The sequence below is a fragment of the Ooceraea biroi genome, chromosome 2 (assembly GCF_003672135.1).
Source record: "Ooceraea biroi isolate clonal line C1 chromosome 2, Obir_v5.4, whole genome shotgun sequence".
In the NCBI taxonomy this organism is placed as follows: Eukaryota; Metazoa; Arthropoda; class Insecta; order Hymenoptera; family Formicidae; genus Ooceraea; species Ooceraea biroi.
The window spans coordinates 7,550,265-7,566,210 of NC_039507.1; the positions used below are offsets into that span (position 1 = coordinate 7,550,265).

At 40.5% G+C, this 15,946-nt stretch overlaps 1 protein-coding gene across 1 annotated transcript; it reads left to right on the top strand.

Annotated features, from left to right (window-relative positions):
* Window positions 1-4,139, top strand: LOC105283363 (polypeptide N-acetylgalactosaminyltransferase 1). Its single transcript, XM_011346052.3, has 11 exons — window positions 1-140; window positions 1,033-1,388; window positions 1,469-1,578; window positions 1,663-1,843; window positions 1,933-2,102; window positions 2,181-2,348; window positions 2,440-2,539; window positions 2,646-3,055; window positions 3,167-3,309; window positions 3,385-3,651; window positions 3,729-4,139. The coding sequence occupies exons 2-11, from the start codon at window positions 1,252-1,254 to the stop codon at window positions 3,858-3,860; spliced, it is 1,818 nt and encodes a 605-aa protein (XP_011344354.1). The 5' UTR covers window positions 1-140; window positions 1,033-1,251; the 3' UTR covers window positions 3,861-4,139.
* The last annotated feature ends 11,807 nt before the right edge of the window (window positions 4,140-15,946 follow it).

Genomic DNA, 15,946 nt, shown 5'->3' on the forward strand with positions numbered 1-15,946 from the left:
TAATACTGTTTAACCAACAAAGTCCAAAGGATTGCGTTACTGTATATGTGCTGTTGTGAATGGCGACATCGTACAACATTCGGGATTGTTGTTTCCGTTTACCTGACAAAGCGTTACTGCAAAAATTCTGCAACCGTTTGGTAATATGTTTATTCGTGTATTTTAAGAATCAGTGTTTATTTGAGTACACGCCTGGATTTATTTTCCTTTGAATTTCGCAATACTTATGATGCATGTGTATGTATATGGAGTTGTCTAAAGCAACTTTACTAATTTCTATCAAAGTCCTTAATTTTATTACTATAGAAATTTCTGAATAATAAATATATGTATATTTACGTGCTCCAAAATTGTTCCAATTGTTTAAGATAAATTATTATGTAAATATATAACAATTTTGTGTCATTTTTATAAACTATTCATTGTTGCATATACATATTTTTGTATAAAGTTTAATTATCTTATATAAATATCTATAAATTGTATCTTGTATTTGTGTCATTTTAGAGATATATTGCATGTGATTATGTTTTGTCATCTTAAGATTATTATATTACTTATTATACATGTGATAATTGTGGTAGTGGTACTATTACTTTTTAAATTTTAGTAAACTCTATTTATGTTATATTATATTTCTAAATTAAATTTTTATTACATCATTTTAAATACTTTAATTTTTACAAGACAAATTTATTAAGCTAATTATGATATATAGGTTTTATATAATTTATAAGATCATTAATTTTCTACAATGTTAATAAAATTTCTTTTTTTTTAAACTAAGTTTATCAAAAATTTTTAATTTTATATCCACTAATCTTTCTACGTCTAAGAAATAAGAAACAAAAGTAATTCATCATTTTTATATTGTTTTAAATATATATTCAGTAGATTGAAAAATTATATAATTAAGAGTATGTTAACAACCATGAAAGAAACATGTGGGATATAAACTACAAACTTAAGATTAGAGGAACAGAATCTTAGGAAATTAATATTGAAGTCAAAACAATAACAATCTTGTTTCAGAGTTCACTTTAGAGGTTCTTGGAATCTTTCTTTTTTATTACAATGACCTGACCTGCTGAGGAACTCATGATAATGGAAACCGGATTTGCTCAGTGATAAGCTCGAGCAGTGTGAAGTAAAATGAAGTTGTATTTCCTAAAACTGAACAGTGCGTGAGTGGATTCTGCGCGTCGGGAGAGTGACCGTTACTGATATCATGGATGGATAATCAGCGGCATAATGTGGCCTAGATTAAGACGACCTCGTCGTCTATCGGTGATCATTTTTGCGATCATCGCACTTTTAGGCGTCTTTCTTCTTTGGTGCATGAACAAAGAGAAAAGCGCCAATCAGCGTGAAGATTTTATATCGTTGCGGTACAAACTCACAATTACTTGCATTATTGAAAACTATTCATATACTGATATAAATTTAATGATATTTTTCTCTATTTTAGATTACATGAAAATCAGAAAGATTACTTTGATCATCGAGGAATCCATGTAGTAGTCGGTCATTACATAGGAGACTCTGTAGATCCCTTAAAAACTCCAAATATCACGAAAGGTAATAGATGTCGATATTGAAAGGAATGTAATATTATATGTAAAGATTACAAGATTAGATATTATGTATCGTTCTTTTTTTTAGATATTATTAATCAGAACTTATTTAATCCACGTCCATTCGAAGGCAAAAATGGGGAACCTGTAATAATACACCCGAAAGATTTTTACAAAATGCAGCAGTTATATCAGATTAACAGATTTAATTTAATGGTTAGCGATAAGATACCGTTAAATCGATCTTTGCCCGACGTCAGAAAAAAGAAGTAAGAGCACAGTGATTCAATTCGTTCATCGCGAAGATTTTTCGTGTCATAAACTGTTTAATATTTTTTGATATTAAACATTTTTGCAGATGTATTTCCAAATATGCAAATTTGGGCACTTTGCCGAAGACGTCGATCATTATAGTGTTTCATAATGAGGCCTGGAGTACACTGCTGCGAACAGTGCACAGCGTCATTAATAGATCACCGAGAGAATTATTAGAAGAGATTATTCTAGTTGATGACAACAGCGAAAGAGGTAAGTAAAGATAAAATTGACCAAGCCAATTTCATCGTATTGATTAAGAGATTTTATCAACTATTTATTTGTTGGCAGAATTCCTAAAAAGTCCTTTGGATGATTACGTGAAGAAACTGAGCGTTCCTACGAGAGTCTTGCGATCCAACGAACGAGTAGGATTAATAAAAGCGAGACTTTTGGGAGCGAACGATGCTAGGGGTGAAGTTCTCACTTTTCTCGACGCTCACTGCGAATGTACGGTTGGTAGGTAAGCTCTATTATATTATACTAACGTACGAAACAATTTTTTCTTGACTCTTGTATCAGCATCAACATTGTAACGCAATATTTGCAGGATGGTTGGAGCCGTTACTCGAAGCAGTCGGCAAGAACGCAACGAGAATCGTCTCTCCAGTAATTGACATAATTAACGACGATACTTTTAGTTATACAAGGTGATGGTTCAGTTAAATATTTATTGAACCCTTTGACTGCAGATGAGCATCTGAAAGCAAACCACTCACTGTGTACATAACATTGTAAAAGCTATTAATTTGGCAGATCGTTCGAGCTTCACTGGGGCGCGTTCAACTGGGACTTGCACTTCCGTTGGCTCACTTTGAACGGTCGCCTGTTGAAGGAGAGGCGCGAGAACATCGTCGAACCGTTTCGCACGCCCGCGATGGCGGGCGGCCTGTTCTCGATGAACAAGGATTACTTCTTCAAATTGGGCAGCTACGACGACCAGATGCGGATCTGGGGTGGCGAGAACCTGGAACTGTCGTTCCGAGCCTGGCAGTGCGGCGGCAGTATCGAGATCGCGCCCTGCTCCCACGTCGGCCATCTCTTTCGAAAGTCTTCTCCGTACACCTTCCCGGGCGGCGTAGGCGATATCTTGTACGGCAATCTTGCCAGAGTCGCTCTGGTGTGGATGGATCAATGGGCGGAGTTCTATTTCAAGTTCAATCCCGGTAAGCGTGATCATTACGAACCGGCCGGTACACGCAAATTTGCATCGTCCATCTGGATCTCCAATTTCATGGATCAGTGGATCCTCATACATACTCTCTGACTTCTATTAGAGGCGGCTAGACTGCGGTACAAGCAGCAAATCCGTTCGAGATTAGCTCTGCGCGAGAGACTGCGCTGCAAGAGTTTCGAGTGGTACCTGGAGAACGTGTGGCCCGAGCATTTCTTTCCTACGGACGATCGGTTCTTCGGCAGGGTAACGTTACTTCTCGAACGGCGCTCCGTTAAGTAGACTATTAGCCGACTGTAACGTCGCGTCGTTCGCCCACAGATAGTGCACGCCGCGACGAAGAGGTGCATCATGCGACCGACCGCGAAAGGATCTTACGCGCAGCCTTCGGGGAACGCGGTCCTACACACGTGCATACCGCGCTTGATACTCAGCCAGATGTTCGTGATGACCAAAAGCGGAGTGATAATGACGGATGAAAGCGTGTGCCTAGACGCACCGGAACGGGACACGCAGCAAAAGACGCCAAAGGTGAAGATAATGGCATGCAGCGGTCGCGAGAGACAAAAGTGGCAGTACAACGAACAAGTAAGACGCCTCTGATAAAGTAGCCATAATAATTTACTTTCTAACAGATCTTAGCAGCGCCAACGATTATTTTCTAGACGAAATCGATTTTGCACGTGCCTTCCGAGATGTGCCTTCAGGCAGCTGCGGACGATGACACGCCTACAATAGCGGCTTGTACTAAGAATCTCGATCAACAATGGATCCTGGAGCCAGTCTCTTGGAAATAACGATTACTACGTTATTAACAATGACAAAAGAGACAATGCAGTGCCTTAACGATCTCTCTATCAATACGTTTGTGTGTAATTAATAAATATTCTTACTGACACCGAATTTGCGTTCCGTGCAATAATGCAAAGTTCGTACAGATATCTCATCTTGATAAAAAGTTAAAAGTTGATATTTTTTACTTTTGTATTAACAAGATCAGATATATCTTTGCTCTAGAGCAAGATCTGAACTATGCAAGAAAAAAAAAAAAATAATAAATATGTTTTGTCACTTAGATAATTACTTTTTCCCGTATATCTTTTAATGAATGTAAATTAAACTTTACAGATTACAGATTTTCCTTCCGTGTATAAACTCTCCGAAGGCTTTCGAACTAGTATTTAGCTTATTCGAGCTGTCTTACTCAGATCATGAGCCGATTAATCCGATCAATGTCTTCTTCAATGATGTCTCCAAATATCTTATGTCTATCTCAATTAAGCGCGTAGCTTATTACTTAGATCAAAATTATGTTTTTCGTTAAATCATCTCTCACATACATCAGCGCACACAGTATTGCTACCATGCAGTCATTTTCGATTTGCAAAATTTGAACAATCTAATATTTGTCCTGATTCCATTTAACATTTCCTTATTAAAGTTTATATTTTTATCTTATATTCTATAAAATAATACATCTTTATTTTTTTTAATATATGCGAATTATCTTATATTTACGATATAAGGTAATGTAAAGATTATTTTTGCATCGTGCAATCTTTCATTCTTGTAAATAAATCTTGTATCACATAATAAATGACCGCTTGAACGTGGCTAGTAATTGGAATAAATAATCGTTTCGAGAATTAGAATCAGCATCGGTGCATTAATTATTATGCACGTGAACATCGTCTTGCTATACAACCATCTAATAACATCATTCTTCGAGATTACAAATGCGTACACCAAGCTAAACGACTGGTTTCGAAGGCGTTTTAAATAAATGCACGTTGATCGTGTGATGCGTTCTTTCGACCGATTTGGCGTTGCCTTAAATAGGTAATCCTCCGCTGTTGCAATTCCGAAGAAGATGCGTATTGTTAGTGATTCATTGCTAGTTAAGGCCCTGCCGACGAGTCATCTTTATTGTCACCGTCGTCAAGGTTGAATCGAAGATTGCTTCAGTTCGGTATCGTAATCCTCGAACATCAGAATGGATATCGCTTGTAATCTTTTTTATTTTTAAATAGTTATTCTATTATAATATATTTTTATTGATATTTTAATATATCTTTTTATTATGATATTATATCTAATTATCAGAAGACTAAAAGAAATACAAATAAACATAATAAAATTAAAAATTATTTCTTTTATATGTGATGATTGTACGTGAATCTTCTTGTTATATTAAATTTCTTTCTTTCTTCGAGAGATTTTTTCTTTCTAACATTTTATTCTGAGCATCCAACTTATTTGAGATTCGTTGTCGCGGTACAACAAATTCCTAATTAAAAGTAACGATCTGTTCAAGGATCTTGGTTTCCTCCCACTCTGATTAATCACAATAGGCAAATACGTTTCACGAAGGTTGACGTTTAACGCACAAAGTTTCCTCAGAGTTATTATCCTGTATGATATTATTATTTCTGCATTTTATATGATTTCTTTTTAATAATTTATATCGCGCAAACAGGAGTCTAACGGAATCAGAAGAGTTTGTATTCAAATTCAATGTAATATCTTTTACGTCACGTATCCTCTTAAACATTTATTTATTTCAGTAGTTTCAGAAATTATGATAAAAAATTTACGACACGACGTGCTATATTATTCATTATTATTCATCGTCGTTACACTAATCATTTTTTTAATTTATAGCTACATGAAAGATACATATCTTACGACGTGCAATAGTTGTGCACGCGATGATCACATGAACAGCGTCCAGATATCCGCTCAAGATATTCTGTATCGCTTATCGAAGTCCAAACTTTCAGGGTCGATTGCCGAACTGATTGGAAAGGAACAATGCTCGTTAAATCCTGACGCACGGTAGGAGACCCTCGGATCGATCTCGGTCGCGTCGTTCTGGCGTGATTTCGATCCAGACGATATGAACAGGCTGCATCCGCGGGCTACTTGGCACAGTTTACCGGTATCTGGGTCAAAGTCACGTCCTCGGTGAAGCTAAGAAGGCACTTAGCCCGAAGCGCGCTATTCCGCCTGTGCCTTCGGATCCGATCACCTCCAGGCCAAGTTTGGTCCAGATGAGCGAGACTTTATTTATGGATTCGCGTCGTCTCGCAAACGAACGATTTTACCGTCAATGAAAATAATCGAGTCAAATCAGTAAATACCATCACCAATTATTGCATTAGACAATGGGAATAGACAGAATTTAAGTAAACGTATTTCAATTAAGAAGGCGGATATAGAGGAAAGTCCCCGATTATGAGATACCATATCGATTTTGCCGAGCGTAAGGAAATCTATAGGCAGAATTTAAAAATGTAATACGTTCTCTTGAAGAGAATTTAATAAGCTTTAGGTTGGTGAAATGAAAAATTTAATTTAAATATTATTTTTTCTGAAAATTAAAAAAATTTGAAAAAGAGCTTTACGCAAGATCGCGAAAGTGTGCTCCTAATATAAGATACCTTGAGAAATCGGTGTTAAAAGTGCAAAATACATCAGTATTGCAAGTAAAAAACTTTATTAGATATTTTTATAAAAATACTGCTGCCACAGCCTTCGCCAAATCTTCACGATTCCACCGTCGACGCTTCCTCGTTTCTCTAACCTCCATAGTCAGATTCTATAAAAATTAAATACACAAAAATTCGTAATATAAATTCGTATTAACTTTTCTTTAACCTTAACGTAGTATTTTCTTTCTTTTTATTACACTACATACTCTTCATATTCGAGCAATAATTATCTCATATTAAGAGTACCCTGAATATCTCATTATACGAGCCACGCGCCTAGCGGTTCCGCGATCATGAAATCTAACCTCTACAATTAAGCAATTCAACAAATCGCGTATTTTCCTGTTACTACGATTCTACTCTATCATTGCATACTGAATTTATTGCCAACCATTTCTTTATTATGTAATAAACAAGGTTTAAAGACCTACCTTAAGTTCCTTTGACATGTTCACAATTTCACAAACCTTTTCTTGCAAAAGCTAAACGCAACAACGAACAATGAATTTTTCACTAAATATATTTTACACCAAGAGTAATAAGTTTATGGTGGAATTAACAGATGGTACTCACTAGTTTAGCAGAAACTCCAGTATCTCATATTAGGAGCATATCTCATAATAGGGGATTCTCCTCTATATAAATTATAAATGTAACTAATTAACTCAAGTTATTTAAAATTTGTGAAAGCGATTGTTTATGATGTTGTTTCTATGGATATTTATCTAATATTATTTGTTCCATCGCGCTGTATTTATCTCAGATCGGTTGTTCAACTGCGAGCTGTCACCAATTGCAATTTCTTCGGATCTGTGTCTATGGCTGTGCGGTCTAGTAGATCCAAGAGCGGGAAGTGGCTAATCGCGATATGCTTAATGAAGGCTATTAACATGATTAACTCCCAGATATCTCAAGTGACTCACTTTATGATACAGCGAACTCTAGCACGTGCTTCTAATTTATAATAATTTACCGTTGCGAATAGCGCGGCACGCGGATAAATGGACGCGCTTTCGGTTTTTGTCGAAGGTGTCTCATTACTTTCGGATTTCGTCTTCAAGTCACGTCGTTGACTCGTCCACCGGCAACTACCGGGGTAGACTTACTTAAACTTAAACTTAAGTAAGTGTTCCGGTTCTCACACACCTATGACCCTGGTCAAGCCATCGCTTCCCACATTAATTGCGGTTCTTCTTCTCGGCGAACGGGGGAAAAGAGGATTCAATTTTCTGGAAACAGGGTCGTTTTCGGCTGAACCTACCGTTGACCCCGTCGACATATGGCTGTGCAAGAGAAGAAAGGAAAATAAAAGAACAAGTTTGCGAAGCAACAGTAAGCGTGTAAGAGAAAGCATTACGCGAGCTTATGCTGAATTCCGGCTTCTCGTCCGGACTTACCGTTTTTACTGGATTGTGTAAACGTAATTATGACACGAAAACGTGTGTGCTGTAATTAATATAAATTTTAAGAATAAATGTGAAAGGGGGTGGAAGGTCTTTGCGCAGGAAGGGTTGGGGTAAATGCAATGAAACGAATTTTCTTATTGAATTATTATTATATATATATTTTTTTTTGCTTCAAATATTACACGTATTGACATATATACAGTCATCATCATGCTACAAAGGCGTGACTACGTAGCTATAAATGTCGTATGGAAAATAGGAGTGACGAACAATTATAGGATCGTTCACGGACGTCATCTTTACTCCATCGTCCCGTCCGATGAGCCAACCAGCGCTCTCGCGCCATGGGAAGAATCGAACAATTCAATGGGTCATTTCAAAAAGCCATTTAATCGACAACCCGAGCAATCGCAATCTTAAATTATGCACATAACTTAAATCTCGCAAAAGGGAGATCTTCCATCGACTATTATTCAAATTTCAATTATTATTCGAAAATCAGTGTGCCGCAATTTCTCTGGACGCCACGTTGCACGCTAATTATAGCGTGAACAATTAAAATAATCCGATAATTAAGATTGCACGTTGAAGAATTTAAAATAATTGTTTTCGCAAAACAAGGAACTTTCAGTCATTTTAAAGTGAACCATCGAGTTGCGCTTCGGCGAGGACGCAGTATCTCTCACGCAATAATCAGTTTACATTAAAAATGAACGTATCTTTGTATATCTTTGTATAATATTAAACAATGCTACGATCGTTCGTCCGATTGAAGCGCCTGGCGCTTTCGAAAACGTTCTTTAAACATTTGACTATAAACATAAGAAGAATCTGTGGGATCGAACTGAGCTTGAAAACTTGTAATGTGTGTACGCATATGCGTGTGGTACGTGTATGCGTGTATTCGTGTGATTCCTTAAAAACTACCTGTTCTAAAGGTAACGAGCGCTTTGTAGCTTTCTCGGCACACGGCGCCGTTTCCGTGGCTAATAGTAAGTACGTATAACACGGTAACCTCGGTCAAATCACAATCGTGGTGGTACGATTCATATATGTATATCGTTATGTATATATTATATATGTATCTATATTCATATATATGCAATCCTCTCTATTTATGTCTCATATAAAAAATTAGAGAACTCTTTACAAGTGGTTTGTTTTTTTTCTCTTTCTAATAGGTACCGCGGGCGGTTGACTATGTGTAATTACAGGAGGGTGGTACGAGAACCAACTCGTGGATCGAATCGATACTTCCATTAGAATTCGACGATTAGCAGCGACGATCGAGATCTCGGTAAGGCCTAAGATGTGAGTACAACGTAAAAAGAAGCCGCGGGCTTAGACCCCTCGTAACTAGAATAAAGAGATCTAAGTCGAATGACAATTACGTTTAAGGGGGGAGCCTGCTTTAGAACGTTGAAAATAAGGTATAATTTTACGAATTTTTTTGGAGAAACTATACAGCGGATCATTATAAAACTTTGATGCATTTATTAGTACATGTTTAAAGATAAAAAAAATTATTTTTGGATTTGAATATATCGTCTGTAGAGGTCGTCCTGGAGGCATCTTAGTGCAGCCGGCATTGTAAATTGGTGAGCATTCTCCTGCCTCCAAATTTCATCCAAACTGAAAAATTGAAATATTTTCTCGTTATTTATGAATTCCCATCGTCGATGAACCTTTAATATTCATAAAAACATTAAGTTAAACAATTATTTTTGCATGAAAAAGTTCAAAAACTTTGCCTAAAAATCGTACTTTTGTGTTCTAAGCTCCACCATTTTGACACTTTTCAATTTTTTTCTTCTCTCTTTGGTTCATCGACGATGGGAATTCATAAATAACGAGAACATATTTCAATTTTTCAGTTTAGACGCAATTTGGAGGCAGGAGAATGCTCACCAATTTGCAATGCCGGCGACGCGGCTGCACTAAGACTTCTCCAGGACGACCTCTACAAGCGATATATTCAAATAAAAAAATAATTTTTTTATCTTTAAACATGTACTAATAAATGCATCAAAGTTTTATAATGATCCGCTGTATAGTTTCTCCAAAAACAATTCGTAAAATATACCTTATTTTCAGCGTTCCAAAGCAGGCTCCCCCTTAATCGACGTATTACACAATGCTGCGAGATGGCATGGAATTGTAAGATTGGCTGACTTTGGTCCACCTATCGCGAAATTTCTTTCTTCGTATTTGTATTATACAACGCGCCTCTGAACGCGTGCTCGAACGTCTGCTCGAAGATGTTGCCTCCGAAGCGGCGAGTTCATCGCGGGGCGAGGAAACAACATCTCAAAGTAAATTGTCGGGACAGATGAAGCCTTTAATGGAATTATGTAACGTGGGTGCGTAATAAGGAATGGGACGCGATCGTGGTGGCAAAGTAATCTTGTACAAAGGATTTCCGTTCGACGCTCGTTGCAGTGCGCTGCAATTACTCTGACGACTTCGTCTCTAACTAAGATTGAGCCTCGATACGAATTCTAACAGCTAAGTATATGTATACGCCGTTCATATACGCGTTATGGGCACGGTACCGTACACGCTATTCTTCTTACCATTAGTGTGTCGTTGTTATAATACGCACTTATACGTGTAGTCGTCGGAATTTATGATTCACGACTGAAAGGTAACATAAAAGGCTCGCGTGCTGGGGAGCACCGCAGCTTGTGCACGCTCGAACGAGGCGAACGTTACAGTTTCTCGTAACGGCAACCGAAAGCTGTACTTTCTGCCACTTGGTCTTCCTTTTTGTTATTTTTCTGCTTGCCGGCTGTCGCAATTCGGTGGCGATCGCTCGTAGCTGAAAGTGTCGCAAGTAGACGCGTGACCGGTGAAATCACGCACGCGAGCTGGAACGAGAAGCTCCGGGACGAGACCGAGGCGTGTCTCGCCCCGCGCTCGCGAGCCTGACGCAATTTCGCTGATAGACGACGAGAAATCCGCGAGCGAGCTGGTTTTCACGGGAAAACTGGTTGAAAAGTCTCCCGGTTGGACCTCGCGAATGGTGCGACTTTACGCAATCGTTCCCGGATGGCGTCGTCTTTGCGAAACGTTCGGGGTTCGAAATCTTTCTGGGATTTTCCCGTTGATCAAGCTCGCAAGTTATCAATTATATCATCAAGAATCGTCAAATTCTCGAGGACACGTTCTACGTGCTCGAGAGTGCACAAAGATTTGCACTACGATTGAACAGAAGTGAGATAAAGCTCGAAGAATAGATCTTCGAATAAGACTTCAATTTAGTCATTAAAATCCTTGTGCCTTTAGAATTTTCCAATTAAAAATTATTAAATAAAAAATTTGCAAAAACTTTACAAGACCATGCGTATCGTATTCGTTGTAAAGTTTCGCACGCTCATTGGATCCGAGAGAAAATTCGCGGGTCGAGCGTATCTCCTCGCGCGTCGGCGACTGCGGGATGCTGCGAGGAAACCGATTTCCAGGCCTCGAGGTTCCGATCGATAGGATCTCGCGTCTCTCTTTTTCCCTCTCTCTTTCTCTCTACATCTCCCTCCCAGTGCGTCTCTTTTTCTCCTGCTCTCTCTCTCTCGTCAAGCCCGTCGAGGTCTGGCTCTCTCTCTCTCTCTCTTCCGCCTTCGCGCGGACCGTTGAGACTCTCGCTCGGCGTGGCTCCTTTATTGCGTTTCACTTTCGCGATGAGCTTACCCGTTCGATCCGGGCGTGGCAAAAGTGTAACGCAAGAGAGGTCCGAGGCCATCGGCTGCGATCGCACGCGTGTGAAGGAGAAAAACAGGGCCCGGCTTCACCCGAGATCTGCATCGCGCGGGCTTAGTCAGCGCGCGTCCGCAAGGCCGCGCGCGTTACGAAACCACCAGTAATGAGAGTAAAATGAGGAATTCGTCGAGCCGAGGGGACCGTGCGCGACGTCACGTGGTTTCCGTTGGCGAGGAGGAGGCCACCGAGGACAGCGACGCGAAGAAGAAGACCGCTGCGGAGGAATCCTGGACGCGCGAAACGCGCAATTCTGGCGCTGCGATTCTTTTCGCAGAAGAACGTGGAAAAGTATTGCGTGCACCCGCGACAACTTATCGCAATATGCGACTGCCGCGGCAGCAGCCGCGCTGGCGGTACCAGTTCTTCGACCTTTGCCGGTCAACGGCGGAACTCGCGCGCGTCAGGTCGCCGCTATCGCAAAAGCGCTCGCGTTGCGTAGGCATTATCGTTTAGAAAGCGCAATCATTTCCATCGGCCGATTAAATCCCCGTCCGCGTAGCGGCGGCGGCGCCGGCAGCTCGTTCTTTCCGCGCGACGGTGCAAACAACAATCCATCCGGTAGATATTTATTAGGTCTCTCCCTCGGAGCCGCGGCGCGCCGAGTGGATATCGCTTCGGGGAAGCGCCCCGTTCAAACGTTGCAGTTTACGAGTCATTGTCAGTTCTATCGCGCCCCGGCATCTTCCCATCTTGCATCTGCATCCGCGTCTCTCGTAGAAAGTGCGAACGGTTTTTCATCCCGTCGTCGCGTCGGCTCGCGCGATCGAATGAAAAGGGCGTGGAAAATGCATCCAGCGGATGCAGCTCGCGGCGGGGGTTCCTCGGGGGTGGAGGGAGGTGGAGGGTGTCAGACTCCTCGAGTCATCCTCTAGCCGGATGAGGCTCTCGTTACAATGTTACGAACCACTGGTCGGGTTAATCAAGGTCGGACTCGCACCTGCGTATCATCTCCGCGCGACTTGGCGAGCCGATATAAATTTGCAGCCAATACGTCGTACCGGAAGCGGCGATTAAAACGGTGCGCGAATCAGTGCGACGATTTGTTCGTGCAAAATTGCTGGAATTATCGCACAGCCTGCGATAATAACAATATCATTTTTAAGTTAATCTAAGCTGTGTTTACGCGTCATCGGATAGCGATAAAACGCAAATAACAGATAAAGAGAGAAAGAAAGAGAAAAAGAGAGGAAACTACCGCGTGCTGGACAGCATGGAAGCAGAGTATTCGATATATCATATTTATCATTTTAATTATTATTTACAGGCATAAAAATCTTTTTTATATGCAAGCAAGTAGAAAAGGATACATTTATAGCTCGATAATCTATCGATAACTGCACTTTTGCCGATTCTACCGATTTCCGGCATCACTGTAGCTTCATTCCGGCATCGTTGCAGCTTTTTTATTTTGTCTTTACGATAACGATGTTATTCCTAACGGCGCGTATATCGGCAAAACGGTTCGGATAAACGGTGTTTATATTCGTATCACCGTTGCGTAGACGCAAGACTCGTAATTAATCGAAGTCGCTCGAGATAACACTTTCAGTCACGAAACTGACTTGCTGTTTGTTTTCCGCTTCGGTAGCGTCGGCACGATCTAGAAAGCGCAGTAAAGCCGAAGACCGGAGCCGGGAAGCGATTAATCCATTTTTAAGGCTCACCAGCCGGGATTTTCAAGCGTGCCCCAGAGCTCGAGAGAATCGTGTACACTTGTAATAGTGATATCGCGTGTTGCGGGATTATTCCGCGGACTGAAGTAATTCGCAACTGTATTTCTCACTCGATGCTATTCCGCAGCTTTAATCATCGGGACATAGGAAACTCATCAACGATCATTACACGCGATTACACTCGAACTGAAAATGATGACGAGGCTTTTTTAGAATCCGCCATCGCAAGCGTAGGTTTGCACCAGTGACTTGACTTTAATTGCGCAAGCATAAACAAATTTAATATATCTTTATTTTGATTCATGATGACGACATTGAGAGAATTTATTGAGGCAGATTTGACATGCAGAAAGAACAAGGAGGAAAGGAAGAGATGAAAAGTTGATTGCGACGAAGAGAAGCACCTTTTCATTAGAACAGATGAGGGATAATATGAAATATGAGCGGACAGTTTCAATAAGAGATGCCGCATAATGACGACCCTAAAGCGCTAGGATACATCCATTCACCATTGCTTAAACGACAGGCTGTCTAATTTAGCACCATGTTTGGCGAAGTTCGCACGTATCGATTCTCTACAGGTGCGAGAGCCTCGCGCGTGCAACGGCGGATATGCGCGAGGCCTTGGCAAAATTTATCTACACACGCGAAATCTTGTCCGTCAAAAACTTTCGGTCACGCGATCTCAATCATCGAGAGGTGCCAGAATCCACGTGAAGGATTCTACCATTCGCTCCACGCGGAACTCTCACACGTACACGAGATGCTCTCAGCGTGCAAGACAGAGTCACGCGCGGCTCTCTTCATACTCAAGAACCCCATAGATCCCCCTTTAGATCCCCATTTCTGATCCCTGCGTTACACTCCCGCTGCTCGAATCGTTAACCGGGTTAATTTTCAGGTCGATAGATCGTCGGGGACGAGGATCCGCAGCTGCGCGCGGTACGAGGCCGGCGCTCGAACGCGCGCTAGAAAGTACCGATAAATTTGCACCTGACTTAAGGAGCGGAAGACGATTACATCGTTTCGCCCAGGGTACGGGCCTTCAGCGACCGTCCGCAGGAAACGAGGGGATATATCATCATCCGCGTGTGGGATTACCCGCGGTACGTTCACCGGGCACTCCGCTCGTTTACTCGCCTCTTCTTGCCGATCATCGCCGGCAGGAAGCACGCGGCTTTTCCACGCTGCAAGATTCTGCGTGCGCCACGCCGCATTTGATTCCGATCGAGGTCCTTTCTTCGCCCCGGACGATCTCGGGCTCCGATGGGAACCTCGACAGGTTTCGCACCGTTCGCGTTCGCCAGAGAGAAGCGCCGATCGACGAATGATAGCAGTTTGCTGTAACTTCTGCGCGATTCCGCGAACGCAGCATATCATCTCGGTTAGCTGTAACTAGAGCACTACTCTTGTTGAAAGAATCAGCGCATTTTCGCTGAAATGTACACTGTAAATCCAAGTGTGTACTTTTTACGCATTTACGCGTGTAAGTTAATTTTCTGTGTAAACATTACGCACTGCACTGCATAAAACCATAAATATACATACTAAATCGCGTAATAAAATACATTTTACACACTTACGAACGCGTAAAAAGTGACTACATGATTTTACATACATAAGTGTGTAAAAAGTACACGCTTGGATTTGCAGTGTAGTCTTCAGTATATTCTCAGTTATAACTATAGCACTGCAATCAGTAAGATTTGGCTAAATAGAAAACATTAGAATGAAATAAACTATGTTTTCAGTGAAGTTTCTCTCTCTTTTTTTTATCAACAGTTTACTGAAAATTACTAGTGAGAATTTTATTTATGTATCACTAATTGAGTTACTGATATTTTGACTGATTTAATTTAAAAGAGTACGGTCCATCGACGCACCATTCATGAGATTCGTTGAACGCGAGTAGATCATGCAGAGATGTGTATTAGAAATATCCGTATTAAGGCGATTTTTAAGAATTGAAAATAAATAGTATACGGCAATAATTTATACCTTTTTTTTTAATTGGAAATTCTGAAAGAGTTTTGTGGATCTACATCTTGCCCGGTAAATTACTTAAACTCAGATATTTAATATATAATAAGGAAAACGAGAAGGTGAAAACTAATATCGATAAATCGTCTCTGAGTTTTGTCTAATTCCCAAGGAATTACAACTTGAGATCCACGCGAGAGCTCGTGATGCAGCATACCACGATTACGATCTCGAGTCGCATCGCGAAGTTCGTTAGCTCCGCGATTTAGATTCGGACAGTCGCGTCGTTATTTAATAATAATTAACTCTCTCTCTCCACCGGCATGATAATTACGCATTACTGATTGCGGAAACCGACTTTCCTTTTAACATGAATTAGTTTCAGAAGATGAGAGGTAGCTTCTTCTTCCTCGTGATATTTCGTAATCAGTCTTCAGGCAAAATACTAATTAGAAAATATATATATAATTTCCCTTGCGTTAATTTAATAAAATAACTTTTACTTATACCCTTGATTAACAACATTAATAAGATAGAGATATACACGCTTGTAGTGCTCCGTCGCGATCTGTGTATCATA

Coding starts and splice junctions, on each gene's coding strand:
- LOC105283363 (XM_011346052.3), top strand. CDS start 1,252: ATGTGGCCTAGATTAAGACGACCTCGTCGTCTATCGGTGATCATTTTT. Junction 2,103..2,180: donor TGATGACAACAGCGAAAGAG/GTAAGTAAAGAT, acceptor ATTTGTTGGCAG/AATTCCTAAAAAGTCCTTTG. Junction 2,540..2,645: donor GATACTTTTAGTTATACAAG/GTGATGGTTCAG, acceptor TTAATTTGGCAG/ATCGTTCGAGCTTCACTGGG.